Source organism: Empidonax traillii, unplaced genomic scaffold (genome assembly GCF_003031625.1).
Source record: "Empidonax traillii isolate 1590-97213 ecotype Southwest subspecies unplaced genomic scaffold, ASM303162v1 scaffold575:size619451, whole genome shotgun sequence".
Taxonomy (NCBI): Eukaryota; Metazoa; Chordata; class Aves; order Passeriformes; family Tyrannidae; genus Empidonax; species Empidonax traillii.
In genome coordinates, this window is record NW_020955768.1 from 597,279 (window position 1) to 612,018 (window position 14,740).

At 55.0% G+C, this 14,740-nt stretch overlaps 1 protein-coding gene across 1 annotated transcript; it reads right to left on the reverse strand.

Moving 5' to 3' along the window:
• Positions 1 to 5,122, reverse strand: MATN4 (matrilin 4). The gene is made up of 10 exons (XM_027898051.1): positions 5,050 to 5,122; positions 3,486 to 4,055; positions 3,022 to 3,144; positions 2,450 to 2,572; positions 2,226 to 2,348; positions 1,988 to 2,110; positions 1,135 to 1,548; positions 639 to 791; positions 324 to 428; positions 1 to 148 (listed from the first exon to the last, which is right to left on the reverse strand). Exons 1-10 carry the CDS (start codon positions 5,120 to 5,122, stop codon positions 90 to 92), a joined length of 1,866 nt encoding a protein of 621 aa, XP_027753852.1. The 3' UTR covers positions 1 to 89.
• Positions 5,123 to 14,740: the final 9,618 nt, after the last annotated feature.

Here is a 14,740-nt window from a genome sequence, read left to right on the forward strand (position 1 = left end):
GATGCTTTACCATTACCTAGCAATAACAATGCCATGTAGCTACTGTACATCCCTGTGCCCCATCCCAGGGCTGCAGCCCTCTGCCAGGATCACTTCTTGTTGGCAATCTGCTTTTCCAACTCTTCAAGTCTGGCTGTCATCTGAGCAAGTGAATGTGCTAAGGAAACAGCGTGAGCCAGACGGGGTGGGGGGCAAAGAGCTTTTTCCCCTTGAAGAAGCCTAAAATTCTGCCCAGCCCTGTTAACTCTCCCTCCCTTCCCCGGGTGGGCTCTGTCCCCAGTTCCCTGCACCCAAACCAGCCCAGGCTTCACCATAAAGGATATTTTTCTCTGTCAGGCTCTGCAGGATGGCCACAGTGTTCGTCTGGAACTGCACCAGTGCCTCGCACTCGCACGGGCTGCGGATCTCTGTGTGCCCTTTGCCTTCCTCTGGGATGGGGGGATTTGGCTGCAGTCAGAGCCACAGCCCCACAGTGCCCCCACGGCTCTGCCTTGTTCTGTACAGCTCCCTTGTCCCTACAGCCCCCCACCAGGACTGGACAGCGACAGACACACAAACCACCCCAACTGGCTCTGTGGGGACAAGAGGACCCCCCCCGGCTTGGGGCCGAGTCCCCTGGTGTGCCCAGGAGCACCCACCTGGGCAGATGTTCAGTGAGAAGTTCTCCACAAGGTGGGTCATGGTGGTGAAGTCTGCTGAGTAGGAGAAGTGCTGCTCCACCGGCTCGGAGGCGATGGCTCTCAGCTCCTCTTCCACGGCCTTTCCGACACCCACAGCAAACATGACGATCCCTGCGTGGCAAGGACGGATCCTGAGCATCCCACATCAAGCAGCCCCGAGCCCAGAGGGAGCAAAGCCGAGAATGCAGGATTTTCTCTGGGCTTCCCAAACACAGAGCAGGAATTCAGGAAGGAGGGCCAGGAGCAAGGCAGCACTGTGGTGGTGCAGGCTGCTGCATGAAGGATGCTGCTCAGAGTATCCTGCAACCACAACACAATGGTCTGCCCCTGCCAGCCCAGGAGATGCAGCCCCCCAAGGCTGGAATGCTGCAGCCTCTCCCCAAGACAGCCACCCCGAGGAACCATCCCAGAATGCCCAAAGCACTGCGACCTGGGGTTCCCCAGACCCCCACACCTGACTCCTTTGCTCTCCTGGCCCATTCAGAGATGTCGTCCTGGGAGCGTCCATCGGTGAAGACGAGCCCGATCCTGGGGATGTTGTGGGAGAGAGGCCTGGCACCTTCCAGCTCGGAGAAGCTGTGCTCCACCATGTGTTTGAGGGCAAGGCCTGTCATGGTGCCTTTCTCCATGTACTCCACATCCATCACCGCCTTCTTGATCTCATCCGCGCTGTGGTACTTGTTGAGGGGGAACTCGGTGCGAACGCGGCTGGAGTACTGCACCAGTCCCACCCGTGTGCCGTGGGGGGACACGTCCAGCAGGTCCACGATGCGGTTCACAAACTGCTTCACCAGCTCAAAGTTCTGCGGACGGACGCTCTTGGAGCCATCGATCACCATCACCAGGTCGACGTGCCCAGCTCCACACTCTGCAGGCACAGGGGAGATGAGATTGGACCAGCCTGACCGTGGGCACTGTCAGAGTGAAGGTGCCCGGGGCTGGGGCAGAGCTTCTGGGCTTCAGGACATTCTGGAGAGCCCCTGGAACTGCAGCTGGGAAGTGGGGCAAAGCATACCCAGAGGACTCGGCCCAAAAACCGACACCCCAACACCCTGTGAAAGTCTTTCTTAGGTCTCTCTTTTCCTGAACCTTTCCTCAAAGCTGTTGCAACTTCTGGCCCATGTTTCTGAGAACACAACCATTCATCCCTGCAGCAGCCAGCATGCTCCCCCAAGCACTGCCAGCTCTCCATCCTCTTCCAACCTGGCTCAAAGTCCCGCTTAGAGTCCCCCAGCCCAGTTTCAGGTGATCCCTCCCCAGGAGAGCCCAGACAAGGAGAATGCCAAGAGCCATGTCCCAGTACTCACTGCTGCATGTCTTCCCATCAGCCTGGAGCTGCTGGCCCTCAGGGCACATGCAGTGGTAGGAGCCCTCCGTGCTCACACACTTGAACTCACAGCCGTGATCCACTCCATTGCAGAGGTCGGTGGCTGGAAGACAAGCCAAGGGCATGGGGTGATCCCCATTCAGATGGGCTGGTCTGGGAACAGCCCTTCCCCTGGGGACAGGCCAGGACACAGAGGAATCTGCCACGCTGGCACCTACCCCTGCAGGACCTGCCATCGGGCTGGAGCGTGTACCCGCTGCGGCAGCGGCAGTAGTGCCCGTTGGGAATGCTCACACACTCGTGCTGGCAGCTGTGGTTTCCAAAGCTGCAGTAATCCATCACTGGTGGGAGAAGAAGAAGCCATAGCAGTGAGGGAAAGACAAGAGGAGAGGGAGAACGAGGAGCAAAGGAAGAAGGGACAGGGAGGGAGACCATCACTTACTGATGCAGCTCCTCTTGTTCTGGCCGAGGTAGTAACCTGGTCGGCAGCGGCACGTGTATGATCCCCGAGCACTGACACAGTGGTGCTGACAGCCGTGTCTCCCATCTGCACAGGCATCAATGGCTGCAGGGGAACAGGACACCCATCACCCTCCTGTCCCAGCCTCCCTGGGGCCGCTCCAGAACTTCAAAGCAGCTCCCAGCACCGTGAGACAAGCAGGGAAAGTCCTGGTGTGGTGACCAGGCTGACTGACACAGCTTTGCACTAAAATACAGGGGGAAAACACTGTGCTCATCAGTGCTGGGATGTGCATCCTCTGATCCACACTGCCCAGAACCCCCTCAGATGACAGGCCACATGAGCCCCAAGTGTCCCATCCCAGAGGGGTGGCCAGGATTTGGCAACACTGAATGTCCACAGTCATTACAGACCCAGGAAGCAGAGGGCCCAGTGAACAGATCTCCAGGCTGCTGCTGGCCTTGCTGGGTCCTCTGCTGTGTCCCAGCTTCCCTCCATGGGACCCATAACCACAAGCTCCCTATGAGAGTTGGGATAATAAAAAGAGTTTTTACGGGAACAGGTCTTTCCATCCACGTTGAGCCTGTAGCCAGGGTTGCACTCGCAGTAGAAGGAGCCAGGGGTGCTGACACAGCTGTGCTGGCAGCCGTGCTCCTGCTCCACACACATGTCCACCCCTGCAAGACAGAACGAGCATCAGAGTGGCCCACGGGCACACTGGATGCAAGGGATCCCAGCTCTGGAATATGCCCTGTCCCTGCAGCAGAAGCCACTGGGACAACCCACACAGCCCCAGCCCTGCCAGCCCCAGTGCTCAGCCACTGATTTCCAGTGTACAGACACGGACACTGTGCGCTGCCCTGTCCCAGCACCTCACTGGGGAGATTGCCTCCCCATCCACACTGCTCCTAGCATGGGCAGCCTCCCCAAACACCCCTCTGAAGGTCATCTTCTATCCCCAGGGAGGAGCAGACACCAGGGCCACCCTCACTACTCTGCAGCGGCAGATCTTACTCACCGCAGAGCTTGTCCTGGAACTGCTTCCCAAACTGCTGGATGAGCTCAAAGGACTCCACCAGGAAGACGTGCTCCTCCAGCGGCGGCGAGGCCATGGCCCGCAGCGAGTTCATGTCTGCCCGCTGGATGCCCACGGCGTAGATCTCGATGCCGGCGTTCCGGGCCTGGGTGGCCACCTCGGTGACCCGGTCCTGGGGCCGCCCGTCCGTCACGATGATGGCGATGCGGGGGATCTTCTTGTGCGGGGGCCGCGCGCCCTCCTGCGCGGTGAAGGCCACGTTCATGACGTACTGGATGGCCAGCCCCGTCATGGTGCCCTGGGCCAGCGGGACGATGCTGTTGATGGCCCTCTCCATGTCCGCCCGCGTGAAGAAGGTCTTGAGGGAGAAGATGTTCTGCACCTGGCTGGAGTACTGGATCACCCCCACCCGCGTGGCGTTGGGGCCCACGTCCAGGTTGCCGATGATGTCGATCATGAAGCGCCGCATGGTCTCGAACTCGAAGGGGCGCACGCTGCGGGAGCTGTCGATCACAAACACGATGTCCAGGGGGCCCGTCCTGCACCTCAGGGCTGGAGGGGGGTAAAGAGATGGTTCAGCCTTGTGGCTGCCTGCAGGGAGCAGGTCTGGGAGCAGAGACACCCTTGCTGGGTAGTTGCAGGGGTGCTCAGTCAGGGATGGAAAGAGCAGGTCTGGGTAGCCCCCACAAACCAGCACCTCCCCACTGCCCAGGAAAGTCATGGAAGATGCTGGTAGAGCAAGAGCAGGGCCAACAGGCTGGGGAGACATGCCTGGCTGGGGGTTGTTGTGGTTGGGTATTTTTTTTCAGGGCAGAAAATGAGGCAGAAAAAAGCAAAGCTAAGAGCATGCACACAGTGGGGATTGAGCCAAGGATCCTCTCTTGGACACAAGGATGCTACTTCCAGTGAAAATTGGGAGATTGTTTAGCAAGTGAAATGCCAATGAACATATTTTGCTTGGCTAGTGTGCACCCAAGCCTGGGAGAACTTGGCCCTAATGGTAAGCAAACACTTTGAGTCCCCTGGGATGATGCCCAGACCTCAGCTGTCATCTCAACTGCTCCGAAGGTCTCTGAGACATACCCATTCCTTTCTCCATTTGGTATCCTCACTGGTTTTAAACTGAAATTCATATAGATCCCTCTGCCCTGAAAGGAGAGAGGCTGCTATCCCTGGGTTTGCTTTGTCCCCCCTCACCCTGGAGACTTATGCAAGGAGGGGGTTCCCCCTCATGCCTGCACGTCATGCCAAGGTCACAGCCCATCAGGAGGAGGGCCACAAGCCCTGAGCTGGGCTGTGCCAAAGCTGGGGATATGCCCAGAGCAAGTGGCACCAGACCCACCATGCTGGGGCCAGGCTCAGGCTCCCACCCTCCAGAGCAGGGCTGGCAAGTTTGGGCCTCTCATTTGGGGGGAATCTCCATCCTCCTGGGGATGCCTCTAAAGAAGAGGTGTCATGACCCCACCTCACGCAGCAAGCTGTCATCCCAGGGCTCCACTGCCCTGATGTTCTCGGTTCTCTCTGCTCCCCATCATCTGGGGCTCACCTGCAGGTTTTGGTCTGGCTTCCAGTGTCGTCAGGAGAAGCAGGAGGAGAGGGGTGACAGGCAGGAGCTTCATCATGGCTCTGCAAGTCCACACAGTTCCAGGGCTGGAAGGATGCGCTGCAGGGAGAAGACAATGTGCAATCAGTGCAGAGGGTGGGCTGGGCCACAGGGTGACATCCACCTGCAGTGGGTGTCCCCAGGTGGTGCCAAAAACCCTAAGCAGCAGTTTTGACAGATCCATCCCCAAACTTCTCTGAACCCACGTGGGATCTTTCCCATTTAAGGCCTGGCAGTCTCAGCACAGCTCAGTGTCATTGCAGCAGCACCGCTCTGCCAAAGGCTCTCATTTTCTGCTCTGGGTGGAGCTGGTCATCGGACAAGCCTTATTTTCACTTGCAAACCAGGCAGATGGAATGTTCATCCAAATGCTTTTTCCCCGACTGTGTGGCTGCTCTCCACAGCCAGTGGAGAGTGGGAAAGCTGCACCCAGGGATGCAGAGCACCAGCACTCCTGACACTCCTGCACGGGAACAGAAGCTCTCAGATGAAACGCCAGCACCGACAAAACCTGCTCAGAAGTTTCTCAAAGTTACTGGTAAATATCATTTTCCCAAGAAGTTCCATAAATTTAAACTGGTTACCCAAAACCTCAGCTTGTCACTTCTCTCCCTCCCTGCCCCTGCCTCTGTGTTGCCCTGCCTCGCCTTTCCCTCCCTCTCCTGGCACCTGCAGGGACATGGATTTATCTTGTTTATTTTTATTCCAGCTCTGGTTGGAAACCCAAGGTGTTGGTGATGGAAATGCCACAGATAATGCAACTTTCCCCAGGAGACATGCAGTGCCAGGACTGGGCACAGATACTGGAAGGCTGCTTTTTTTTTTTTTTTAAAAAAAAGCAGCACACAGAAATTCATTTTATCGGTAGTTATCAGCCGATATTTATTTAGCCCCAGGAGGTCTCAGTTGCAATTCATCACCAGGGCTGCTGTTTAATTGCTCAGTGGTTACGTGCAGCCCTGAACAGCATGTCTTTGACAGCAGGGACACTGATAATAGGTTTCACAGCTGCATCTTAAAAGTGTCTCCAGACTCAGCGTTCACACCTGGAAAACTGCACCGAAGAATGAGGAGAAGGACAGAAAAGGGCTACGAGAAGAAACTGGAATATCAGTCTCAAAGGGCCTGTCCCTGGAGGTGAGCAGACCACCAGCCCAGGGGGCAGTGACTCTGCAGTGCTATCAGAGCCACACAGAAGGCCAGTGGGACTGCTCTGGGGTGAGGGGACAAGTGGGGGTGGCAGCCTGCAGGTGTTTTCTAGGAAGCCATGGGGCCGAGGTGAGCATTGCTTGTGGCCTGCAGTGCTCAGGTGCCTTTGTCCCCTCACAAGAGCACCACAAGCAAGCAGAGAGGCAAACAGCCCCTGCTATCCCAGCTTCATTTCCCTACTTATTTAGCGGATTCTTTTTCCAAGTCTTCTTTCCTGGGAGAAAGCACTCACTAACCACTAAATATTTTTGGGACAGCTACACCACCTCTTACATTCTTCCAGCTCTCTGCTCTCCACACCTCCCTGCAGTGGCAGGCTGGTGGGGAGCCTGTGTCTCACAGCATCCACACAGCTTCAGAGCCAGCCCAGAGAGAGGAATGAGCTGTTGGGCCAGGAACCAAGAAGGAGAAAACCAGTTCACGACTGATCTATTTTTAACAACATCTCAGCTCGGGATGAAGTCCTGGCGCTCCCCACGGGTGGAAGGGCTGATGCTGCCTGGACAGGCCAGGGCATGGCAGCTCAGCCATCCATCCAGCTCTGTCCTGGCAGCAGAGACGAGGCTGGGACAGTGTCCTGGGCTGATTCAATAGAACACCCAGCCCTGCCTCAGCAGCAGCAAGGCTGATGAAGGCTGGGAAGCAAAGGAGATGGGACAGATGTCCCCCAGTATCTCTCCCGCCATCCCACACGGGGCAACATCCCTGCTCACTCCCCTGGGGCTGGCAGCACTGAAGCCCCACGGAGGGGCTCCCCACACCCTGAGGGTGCCCACATCACCCCCTCCAAGCCCCTGCTGCCGTGCAGGAGTGGGAGGGAGAGGGGTGGGAAGCGAGCGGCTGGCAGGCAGGTGCTGCGAGGGAAGGCAAACACGGGGCGGCTGCAACAGCAGAGACCTTGAGATAACGCTGAGCTATAAAGGAAAAAAGGTCCAGGCAGGGAGAGCGCTGCTGGCTGGGCTGGCTCAGCCAAACTCCGTAGCAGCGGAGCCGAGAGGGACGCCTGGCCCATCTCCTGACCTTTCTGAGCAACGCATGGGGAAAACCAGTCATGGCTTTTCACTGCTGAAGGAGATGCTCAGGACATGGCACAAAGAGGGTGAGCAAGGGAAGAGCCACATGTAAGGACAGAAGGTTACCAATGACCCCGGTGTCCTCTTGACTCTCCTCACGATCTCGGCCAAGGAGGACATGGAGATGGATCCCCAAACAGGTAAGCCAGCACACACCTTCCCTGGGCACCTCCTCTGGGCACCTCCCCCAGCAGTGCTGCTCCCCAGGGCACTTGCATCCCTCCCTGCTCCACCACTTGTCCGTCTGCTCTCCCTGCCAAGTGCTGAGTTTCGGGAAAAACAGCCGCTTCGGGTTTCAGTGTGGCCTCCTTGGCAGCTCTCTGCTGGCTACAGGTGAACAGAAACGCTCTGAATGTTCCCCTTCTGGTTCAGCCAGATGGTCACAGGCTGGACCTGGGGGCACCCTCCCTTTGGGCAAGCCCAAAGGACAGGGCACAGCAGGGAGCAGGGTGAGGAATGCTGCTGGCTCCCTACCCTGCTTCCTGTTAGAGGGGAGGGGATGAAGCAGATGGAGACAGGAGGGGTGAAAGGCTCAGGAGGTGCCAGTGCTCTCACAGGAAAGCCCTGACCACACTGTCACAAGGAGGAAAGGAAAGCAGGTTGTGGACCATGGCTATGGAGTCATGAGCCAGCTTTCAAGCACAACCACATGCAAGGTTTCACACATCTGACATCTGGGCACATCAACCTCCCACTGAGATTTATGCTTATGGCAAAAAACACAGGACTCCAGACACCTGCCTGGGCTTGGCAGTCCTTTGGCACATTGTGGAAGCAGCAGCATCTCTGCCCTGGCTCCAGACCCTGCAAGAAGCCGAGACAAGGGATCCCCATGTGTTGCAAGGAGTGGGGAACAGCCTGGAGGCTCTAACCCAGCACACTTTGCCCAGCAGGAGCCAAGCTGCAGGTCTGTCTGATAGCACATATTGCTGTGCTGGAAGCCTTGGCCAATGGTAGAGCAGTCCTAGACATGATGTTGCCAAGACTCACCCTCCTTACCTGCCTCTCCACGCACCCTGCTTTGTTCTGCAGGGCTTTTCTTTGCAAGGATCCAACCAGGCACTTTTGGGAAGCTGTAATTCAACTCCCACATCAATGTTATTTGATGAAAGTGTTAAAAAAAAAAAAAATGCTCAGGATCCCTACACCTGAGTGCTTGTGCTTAGGACACCAGTCCTGCCAGGATGACAGCAGAAAGACAGAGAGAGCATCCTCAGTCTGGAGGATGTACATGGGACCAGAAGAGGAAGACTGAAGCATGTCTTGCCCCGGGTACAGAGGATAATGAAGCAAACAGAGCTACTTAGAGAGGTATAGACAACTTACATCAGCCTGGGGGCACCTGCTGTTTAAACCTTGATGGAGTGCTGGCACACAGTCCAGGTGTTTGCAAGACCTTCAAGCCATGGAAAGGATGAGGCCTGAGACAGCCCAGGAACTGGATCCACCCTTTGCTGGAGGGTTGCCCAAAGGTTGGTTTCTGCCAGTCTGCAGACGCCCAGCTCTCAGGGGTGGCTCTGCTGCCCCTGAGCATTGAATCCACCCTCAGGACCATTTGACAGGCAGCATCAACCTTGCACTTCATCACAGCTCCAGAATCTCAGGGCTCATCCCCCACAGCAGCTGGGTGATGAGTGGCAAATCCCACCAGGGAGGACAGAAGTGCAGTTTTCAGAGCAAGGAAGAGTCAGGGAGCACAAGCAGTTGAGACCAGAGAAATAGCATGAATTTCCAGCCCCAAAGGGTTTTTTTCCCCCCTTTTTGAGGACTGATGTGTCCTTGGTTCCTCCCAAACACATGTGGGAGAAACAGAGCAGACTCTTTCCAGGACACCACAGTATTCTTCAGTTACAACACTATGGCAGCTTTACTGGGCCAGCTGCCACCTGGAAAGACACATTTGAAAAACAAGGCTGTATTTCTTGAACAGCACATCAAGGCTCCAAACCCAACAGGAGCAATCAGCAGGAGTGCTGTAACAGGAAAACCCTGTTGGATGCAGGAGGGACTTCTCTTTCACTCCCCTTGCTCCCCGCAAAAGCCACTCCCCATTTCAGGGGGCCCACTCCTGAATATTCACAGGGAGGGCAGGAGGAAGACGGGTTTCTTGTCCAGATCCATTTGCTGGCTGAGTAACAGACACCTTTAACTCACAGCTCACGGACTCCTACAGGTCCTGACAAGTTTATACCATGAGATGACATTTGAAGTCCCCTTGGGAGGGAAATGCTGGGTGTAGCAATGGACAGAGCATCCCCTTCTCTTCTAGATGTTCTCCACAACAGCACACAGGGTCTTCCTCTGCCATCAATCTGTTGCTAAAAGACCTCTCACTGCTCTGCAACTCAGCTGGCAGGAAAGCCTCTTGCCCAGAGAGCTCTGCCCCGAAACAGTCTGTACCTGGGCTGCTTCAGCAACAGCTGCCATGAATAAATACCACATTCACTTGCAAATTAAAATGTTAAAGATCTAGCCAAGAGGAAAACACAGTCAGCCAAATCCTCTTGTTCAGCTTATCATGTCAGAGATGGCTTCTGTTTCAGGACTGCTGGTGACATTTCTCTGTTCCTCCCAGTCCCCCTCGAGACCTTTAGGCTACACTTGACCCCTGAGCTGCACAACAGGCAAGCTCAGCCCTGCTCCTAACTGGTATTTTAGGCAAGACTGAAGAGCTCTTGGAATGCCTTGATTTTGATGAAGAGTGATCAACAGGGGACATCTGCACCTCACTGACCCTCTTTACAAAGAAAATGCTCTCCTGCAAACGGGCCCTTGGAGGACAGCTGTGCTGGGCCAAGAGACTTCAGACTTTGGAGGGAAGGATGTCTGGGCCATCCAGAAGCTGAGGCAGCAATCCACTGCCCAAGTTCTTGTTCTGTGAGGAAGGTGTTAGAGAGCATTTTTTTCCCCCAGAAATATGCATGTTCAACCGCAAAGGAAAGAGAAATGGCCCAAACCAGCTCCTGGGCTGGTGCAGTTTGTCAGCTGAGCTCCTGATGCAGCAGAGCTGGTATCTCTAAGCAATGAGATTGTTACTAGCAGGACATCTGTCTCCCAAATCTGCCGGGACCACTATCCCCAGCTGACCTCCAGCAAGTTTCTGTGGCACAGACAACCACAAACACCGCCTGCTACTGCAGCCCCACAATCAGAGATCCACTGCCTGACCTCCTTCTCTAAATCTTTATATCATATTTCTCGCTCTGGAGAGGTGACTCAATGTGTTGGCATAAGAAAACACGCCAGGAGAATATTCTTGTGCCTCTCCCCTTTCTCCTGCCCATCCTGCTGTGTGTTTAATTGAAATAGCAGAAAGCAAGGAGCGTTTGGTGGCTGCAGAAAGGCATATGGAGACTTTTTGTCCCTGGCTGAATTTTTTTGTGCAGATACTCTTCATGGGGAGACCTCAAAGGCAGCATGGGAACTGTCTCCCACCTAACTTCACGGCTTCCACGCTATTCTGACAGAAGGAGAACTGCTGTCCCAGGACTGGGATGCCATCACCCCACAGGTGTGACCAGAGAACAGCTCCCACCAGCGTCACAGTGGGCTGTGGCCTCACTTCTGCCCGTGCTGAAGAGCAGGGAACACTTTGGGGAAGCCATCCAAGTACAGCTGCAAGTGTAGGAGCTGTGAATACCCACCCATGGGCAGCATTTCTCCACTTCTCAGTTTATGGACCCTGCCTAATTTTCCAGCCCAGACACAGACTTTTGTACAGTGGGTTTCCTCTGCTGTCAACAGATCTGCTCCCACCGGTCCCTGCCATGGACCATGGACTCCTATGGGTCCACAGACTACAATCAAAGACTCCTGAATTGGCAATCGACCAGCAAAGCAGCACAACACAGCCCAGAAAAAGGAAAGCTGAAATCTGGAGAGAAGACAAGTTATTGTCTCCTCTCTGCAAGGGACAACAGCTGAGCTTTTTGCATTTCCCTGATGGGCACCAGAAGGACCAGGCTAGGGATGGATTCACGTGTGCAACCAAGGGCTTGCAAGGTGAGAGGATCAGAAGCTTGCAGATAAAGAGGCAGAGGCAATGGCAGAAAGTTGTCAGGGAAGATGGATCCACCCTCCAGTGAAAACCGCCAGGAAGGACAAGCTGTGTGAGAGCCAGAAAAGCTCCAGGCACAGGATCAAGCAAGGCAGTCCAGAGCATCCCATATGGAAACATTGTCATCGCTGTGCACCAGTCCCTGGAGTCTCCCAGGCACACACCTATACCCCCTCCTTTAACAGAGCTGCTTTGAAACCCTTGATTATTGTTCAAGACAGAAGGGAACCAAAGCCTCCAGCACCTCCAGAGGGGCGATGCTCGCCCACCCACAGCAGGTAACAGAGCCCTGAGTCGGGGTCCCTGTGCCCGGCTGATCAGTGGAGCCCTCACGGCAGCTCTGCGAGCTCCCAGCGGGGCCCAGGCACTCAATTTGCTACTGTCTGGGCCCAAAGTGGAGAAAACACGATTACTGACAAGTGGCAGGAGCCCCTCAGCCTGCTGGCACGGCGGCAGGAGACGCGTGTGACACCTGGCACGAGAGGGGCGACCGGTGCTGGGGGAGCAGCTGACTTTGAGAAGTTTCTTTATGAGCAACGCTCCACCTTATTTTTTTTGACATATTTTTTTCCCTAGGTTCCATTCATTCGCTCACGGTAGGGCTACTCTGTAATTCCCATGTGAGTGTAGATACAAACTCTCCTTATCTGCCCTCCGTGTTTCAGCCCTATTCATCGGGCGTTTGTAAATGGCATTTTATGAGCGCTGAGTTTTTAACAAGGCAGGCACGCTGCTCCAGAGCGAACAAAGGGGCCCCTATTGGAAACTTTAAAGATGTTTAAACAAAGAGTTCTCTTGAAAACCTTTAACCCCTAACGCCAACCTCAAGGGAAATGCTATGTTATGAGCAATCGGAGCACAAACATCTTCTGTGACCACAGATTGCTTACAACAGGCTGCCTTGTTGGCCACAGCTTCTCCTTTTTCTACCCTCGCCAACCAGAGCAGCTCCCGAGCCCATCTTGTGCTGAGAACACACAGCTTCTTTAATTCTTCAACGACAAACGAAAGTTACAACTTCCACAAAAATCAACAACAGCTTTTTCCAGTTGGATGCAGCAGTGCCCTCCCTGCTCCGATGGAAAGTGTCGTTTCGCTGCAGACACCAAGATCTCTCACACGCTTCCCAGATGGCAATTTGCATTTCGGATGAGGCCAATTTTATATATATCCTGGTGGCAAAGATCAGGGCTGAGATCTCAGAGTAGCTTTCCCCCCACACACCTTTTTGCTGATATCAAATGCCGATCTAATGAATTCCTGTGGAGATCACAAGAATCTGCTTGTGAAATGCAGTTTCTACTTGTTACTGAGAACCTGCTTGCTCACTGCCTGGGATTAATTGCTCCCCTTCTTGGAAAAGAAAAAAACAAATACATCAGTTATCAAGAAATGCTACAGAGGGTCTCACAGGGAGGGTCCTACAGGGAAGGTCCTAGAGGGAGGGGTCCCACAGGGACAACTTCACACTAACTTTATTAATAATAGGAGTTTAAAAGTGAAGCAAAAATCCTATGAGTTTAAGCAGAAGAGGTGAAGTCCTCTTAAGAGTTGGGGCTTGGCCCCTCTCTTGGACCTCTCTTCCCCCCCGTCCCATCGCACACATTGATGTGGGACAGTCCCGTTTCCCTGCCAGCCTCCTCAACCACACAGGTTCCCACTCTTTAGCCCAATTCCTGGATGGATTCAGCAGCTTTGAGCACCGCAGCAAAGGTTGGCCCTGCAGAATGAGGGGCAAAACCCCAGCAGAGCAAATACCACCACCTGATGTATCTGCAGAGCTCCATTTATCTCAGACGGCTGCGTGTTCGCACAAACACGATGAGTGCAGATTAATCTGATTTTCCAAACAAGTTTTCCCATGTAATTGCTTGGAACAAAAGTGCCCAAAGCTAATTTTATCCTGTGAAAGGGTTGGAATGATAAGCCGAAGGTGGGCGATTGCTTGTGCAAACATATTTACGAGTATGCACAGACCCAATTTTCCAGTCGTGCAGAAACGGTGCTTAACAAACTTAGGGCACACTTTTGAGCTTATCTTTCTGCAGGATCTCGATCTCCTATTGCTCAGTACACCTTTGCCCAGGTGTACCTGACCTTATTATTCTCTGCTAAAAGAGATCCTCGGTTGTGTAAGCAGGAACCTGCCCGACAGCTCGGCAAAAGGTGAGCAGGGCAGGCAGGCTGAGCCATCCCGGCGGCAGGGAAGAGTTCACATCCCTCGCACAGCCCCGAGGGACCGAGCGGGTACCATGCCCCGACTGCCCCACGAACACACCCCGGCCCAGGGCACCGCACGGTCGAGTGTCGGGAGGGCTCCAACCCACAGAATGCGGGGAAAAACCCTCTGGGGCAAGAGCTCTGCTCTTTCCCCTTCTCCCGGCTTTGCCTCCCGCTCAGGATCGCCGCCCCCCTTCCTGTCCAAGGGAAAAGCCCCGCTGCAAGGAAAATCCCCCCCAGAGGCTGCCAACCCTCGCGGCAGCGCTCGGCGCCGCTCACGGCCCCACGGGCCGGGATGGGGATGGAGATCGGGATGCATCTGGACCGGGCTCACCCTCACCCTCCTCACCCTCTGCCTCTCTTTTCCCTCCCGCAGGGGCGGCGGCGCCCGCGGAGCCCCCGACTCACCCGTGGCGGCCGCGGAGCCGCTCCCCGCCGCGCTGCTGGCTCAGGTAGGGCGGTGCGGGGCGCGGAGCTGCGCGGTGCGGGGCGCGGCGGCGCCGGGCATTTAACGGGGCGGGGGAGCGGGGGGGCGATGGGGCGGGCACGGCCCGGCCCCGGGGAGGCGGGGGGGGAAGGTTGGGGTTCCATCCTCCTGCCCCGGTGTGGGGGGGCCCAGGGGGTCCCACCTGCCCCCGCCCCGCGCGTCGTGCCCGTGCGGGTCCCGCGGGAGCTGCGCGCAGGTGGAACCGGCACCGCGGGGTGCGCGGCCCGGGACGGCCCGGAGATCACCGGCGGGGAGGGGCCTGCTGCTTTTAGTCTCTTTCCTTTTTGTTTTCCCTTTTTCTCCCTTTATTTTTCTCTCCTTTTCCCCCCTTCTTCTTTTCTCCTCTATTTCTCTTTATTTAAGTTTTTTTTCCTTTCCGCCCCCTTTTTTCTGTTTTGTTTTTTTTTTCCTGCTTCTTTCCTTTATTTTATTCTATTTTCCTTTGTCTTTCACTTTTTTCTTTTCCATTTATTCTATTTTTCTTTTCTATATTTGTTTTTTCTTTATATTTTCCTTTTTCCTTTATTTTATATTTTCCTTTTTTCTTTATTTCATTTTTTTCTTTCTTTTTCTTAATTTCATTGTTTC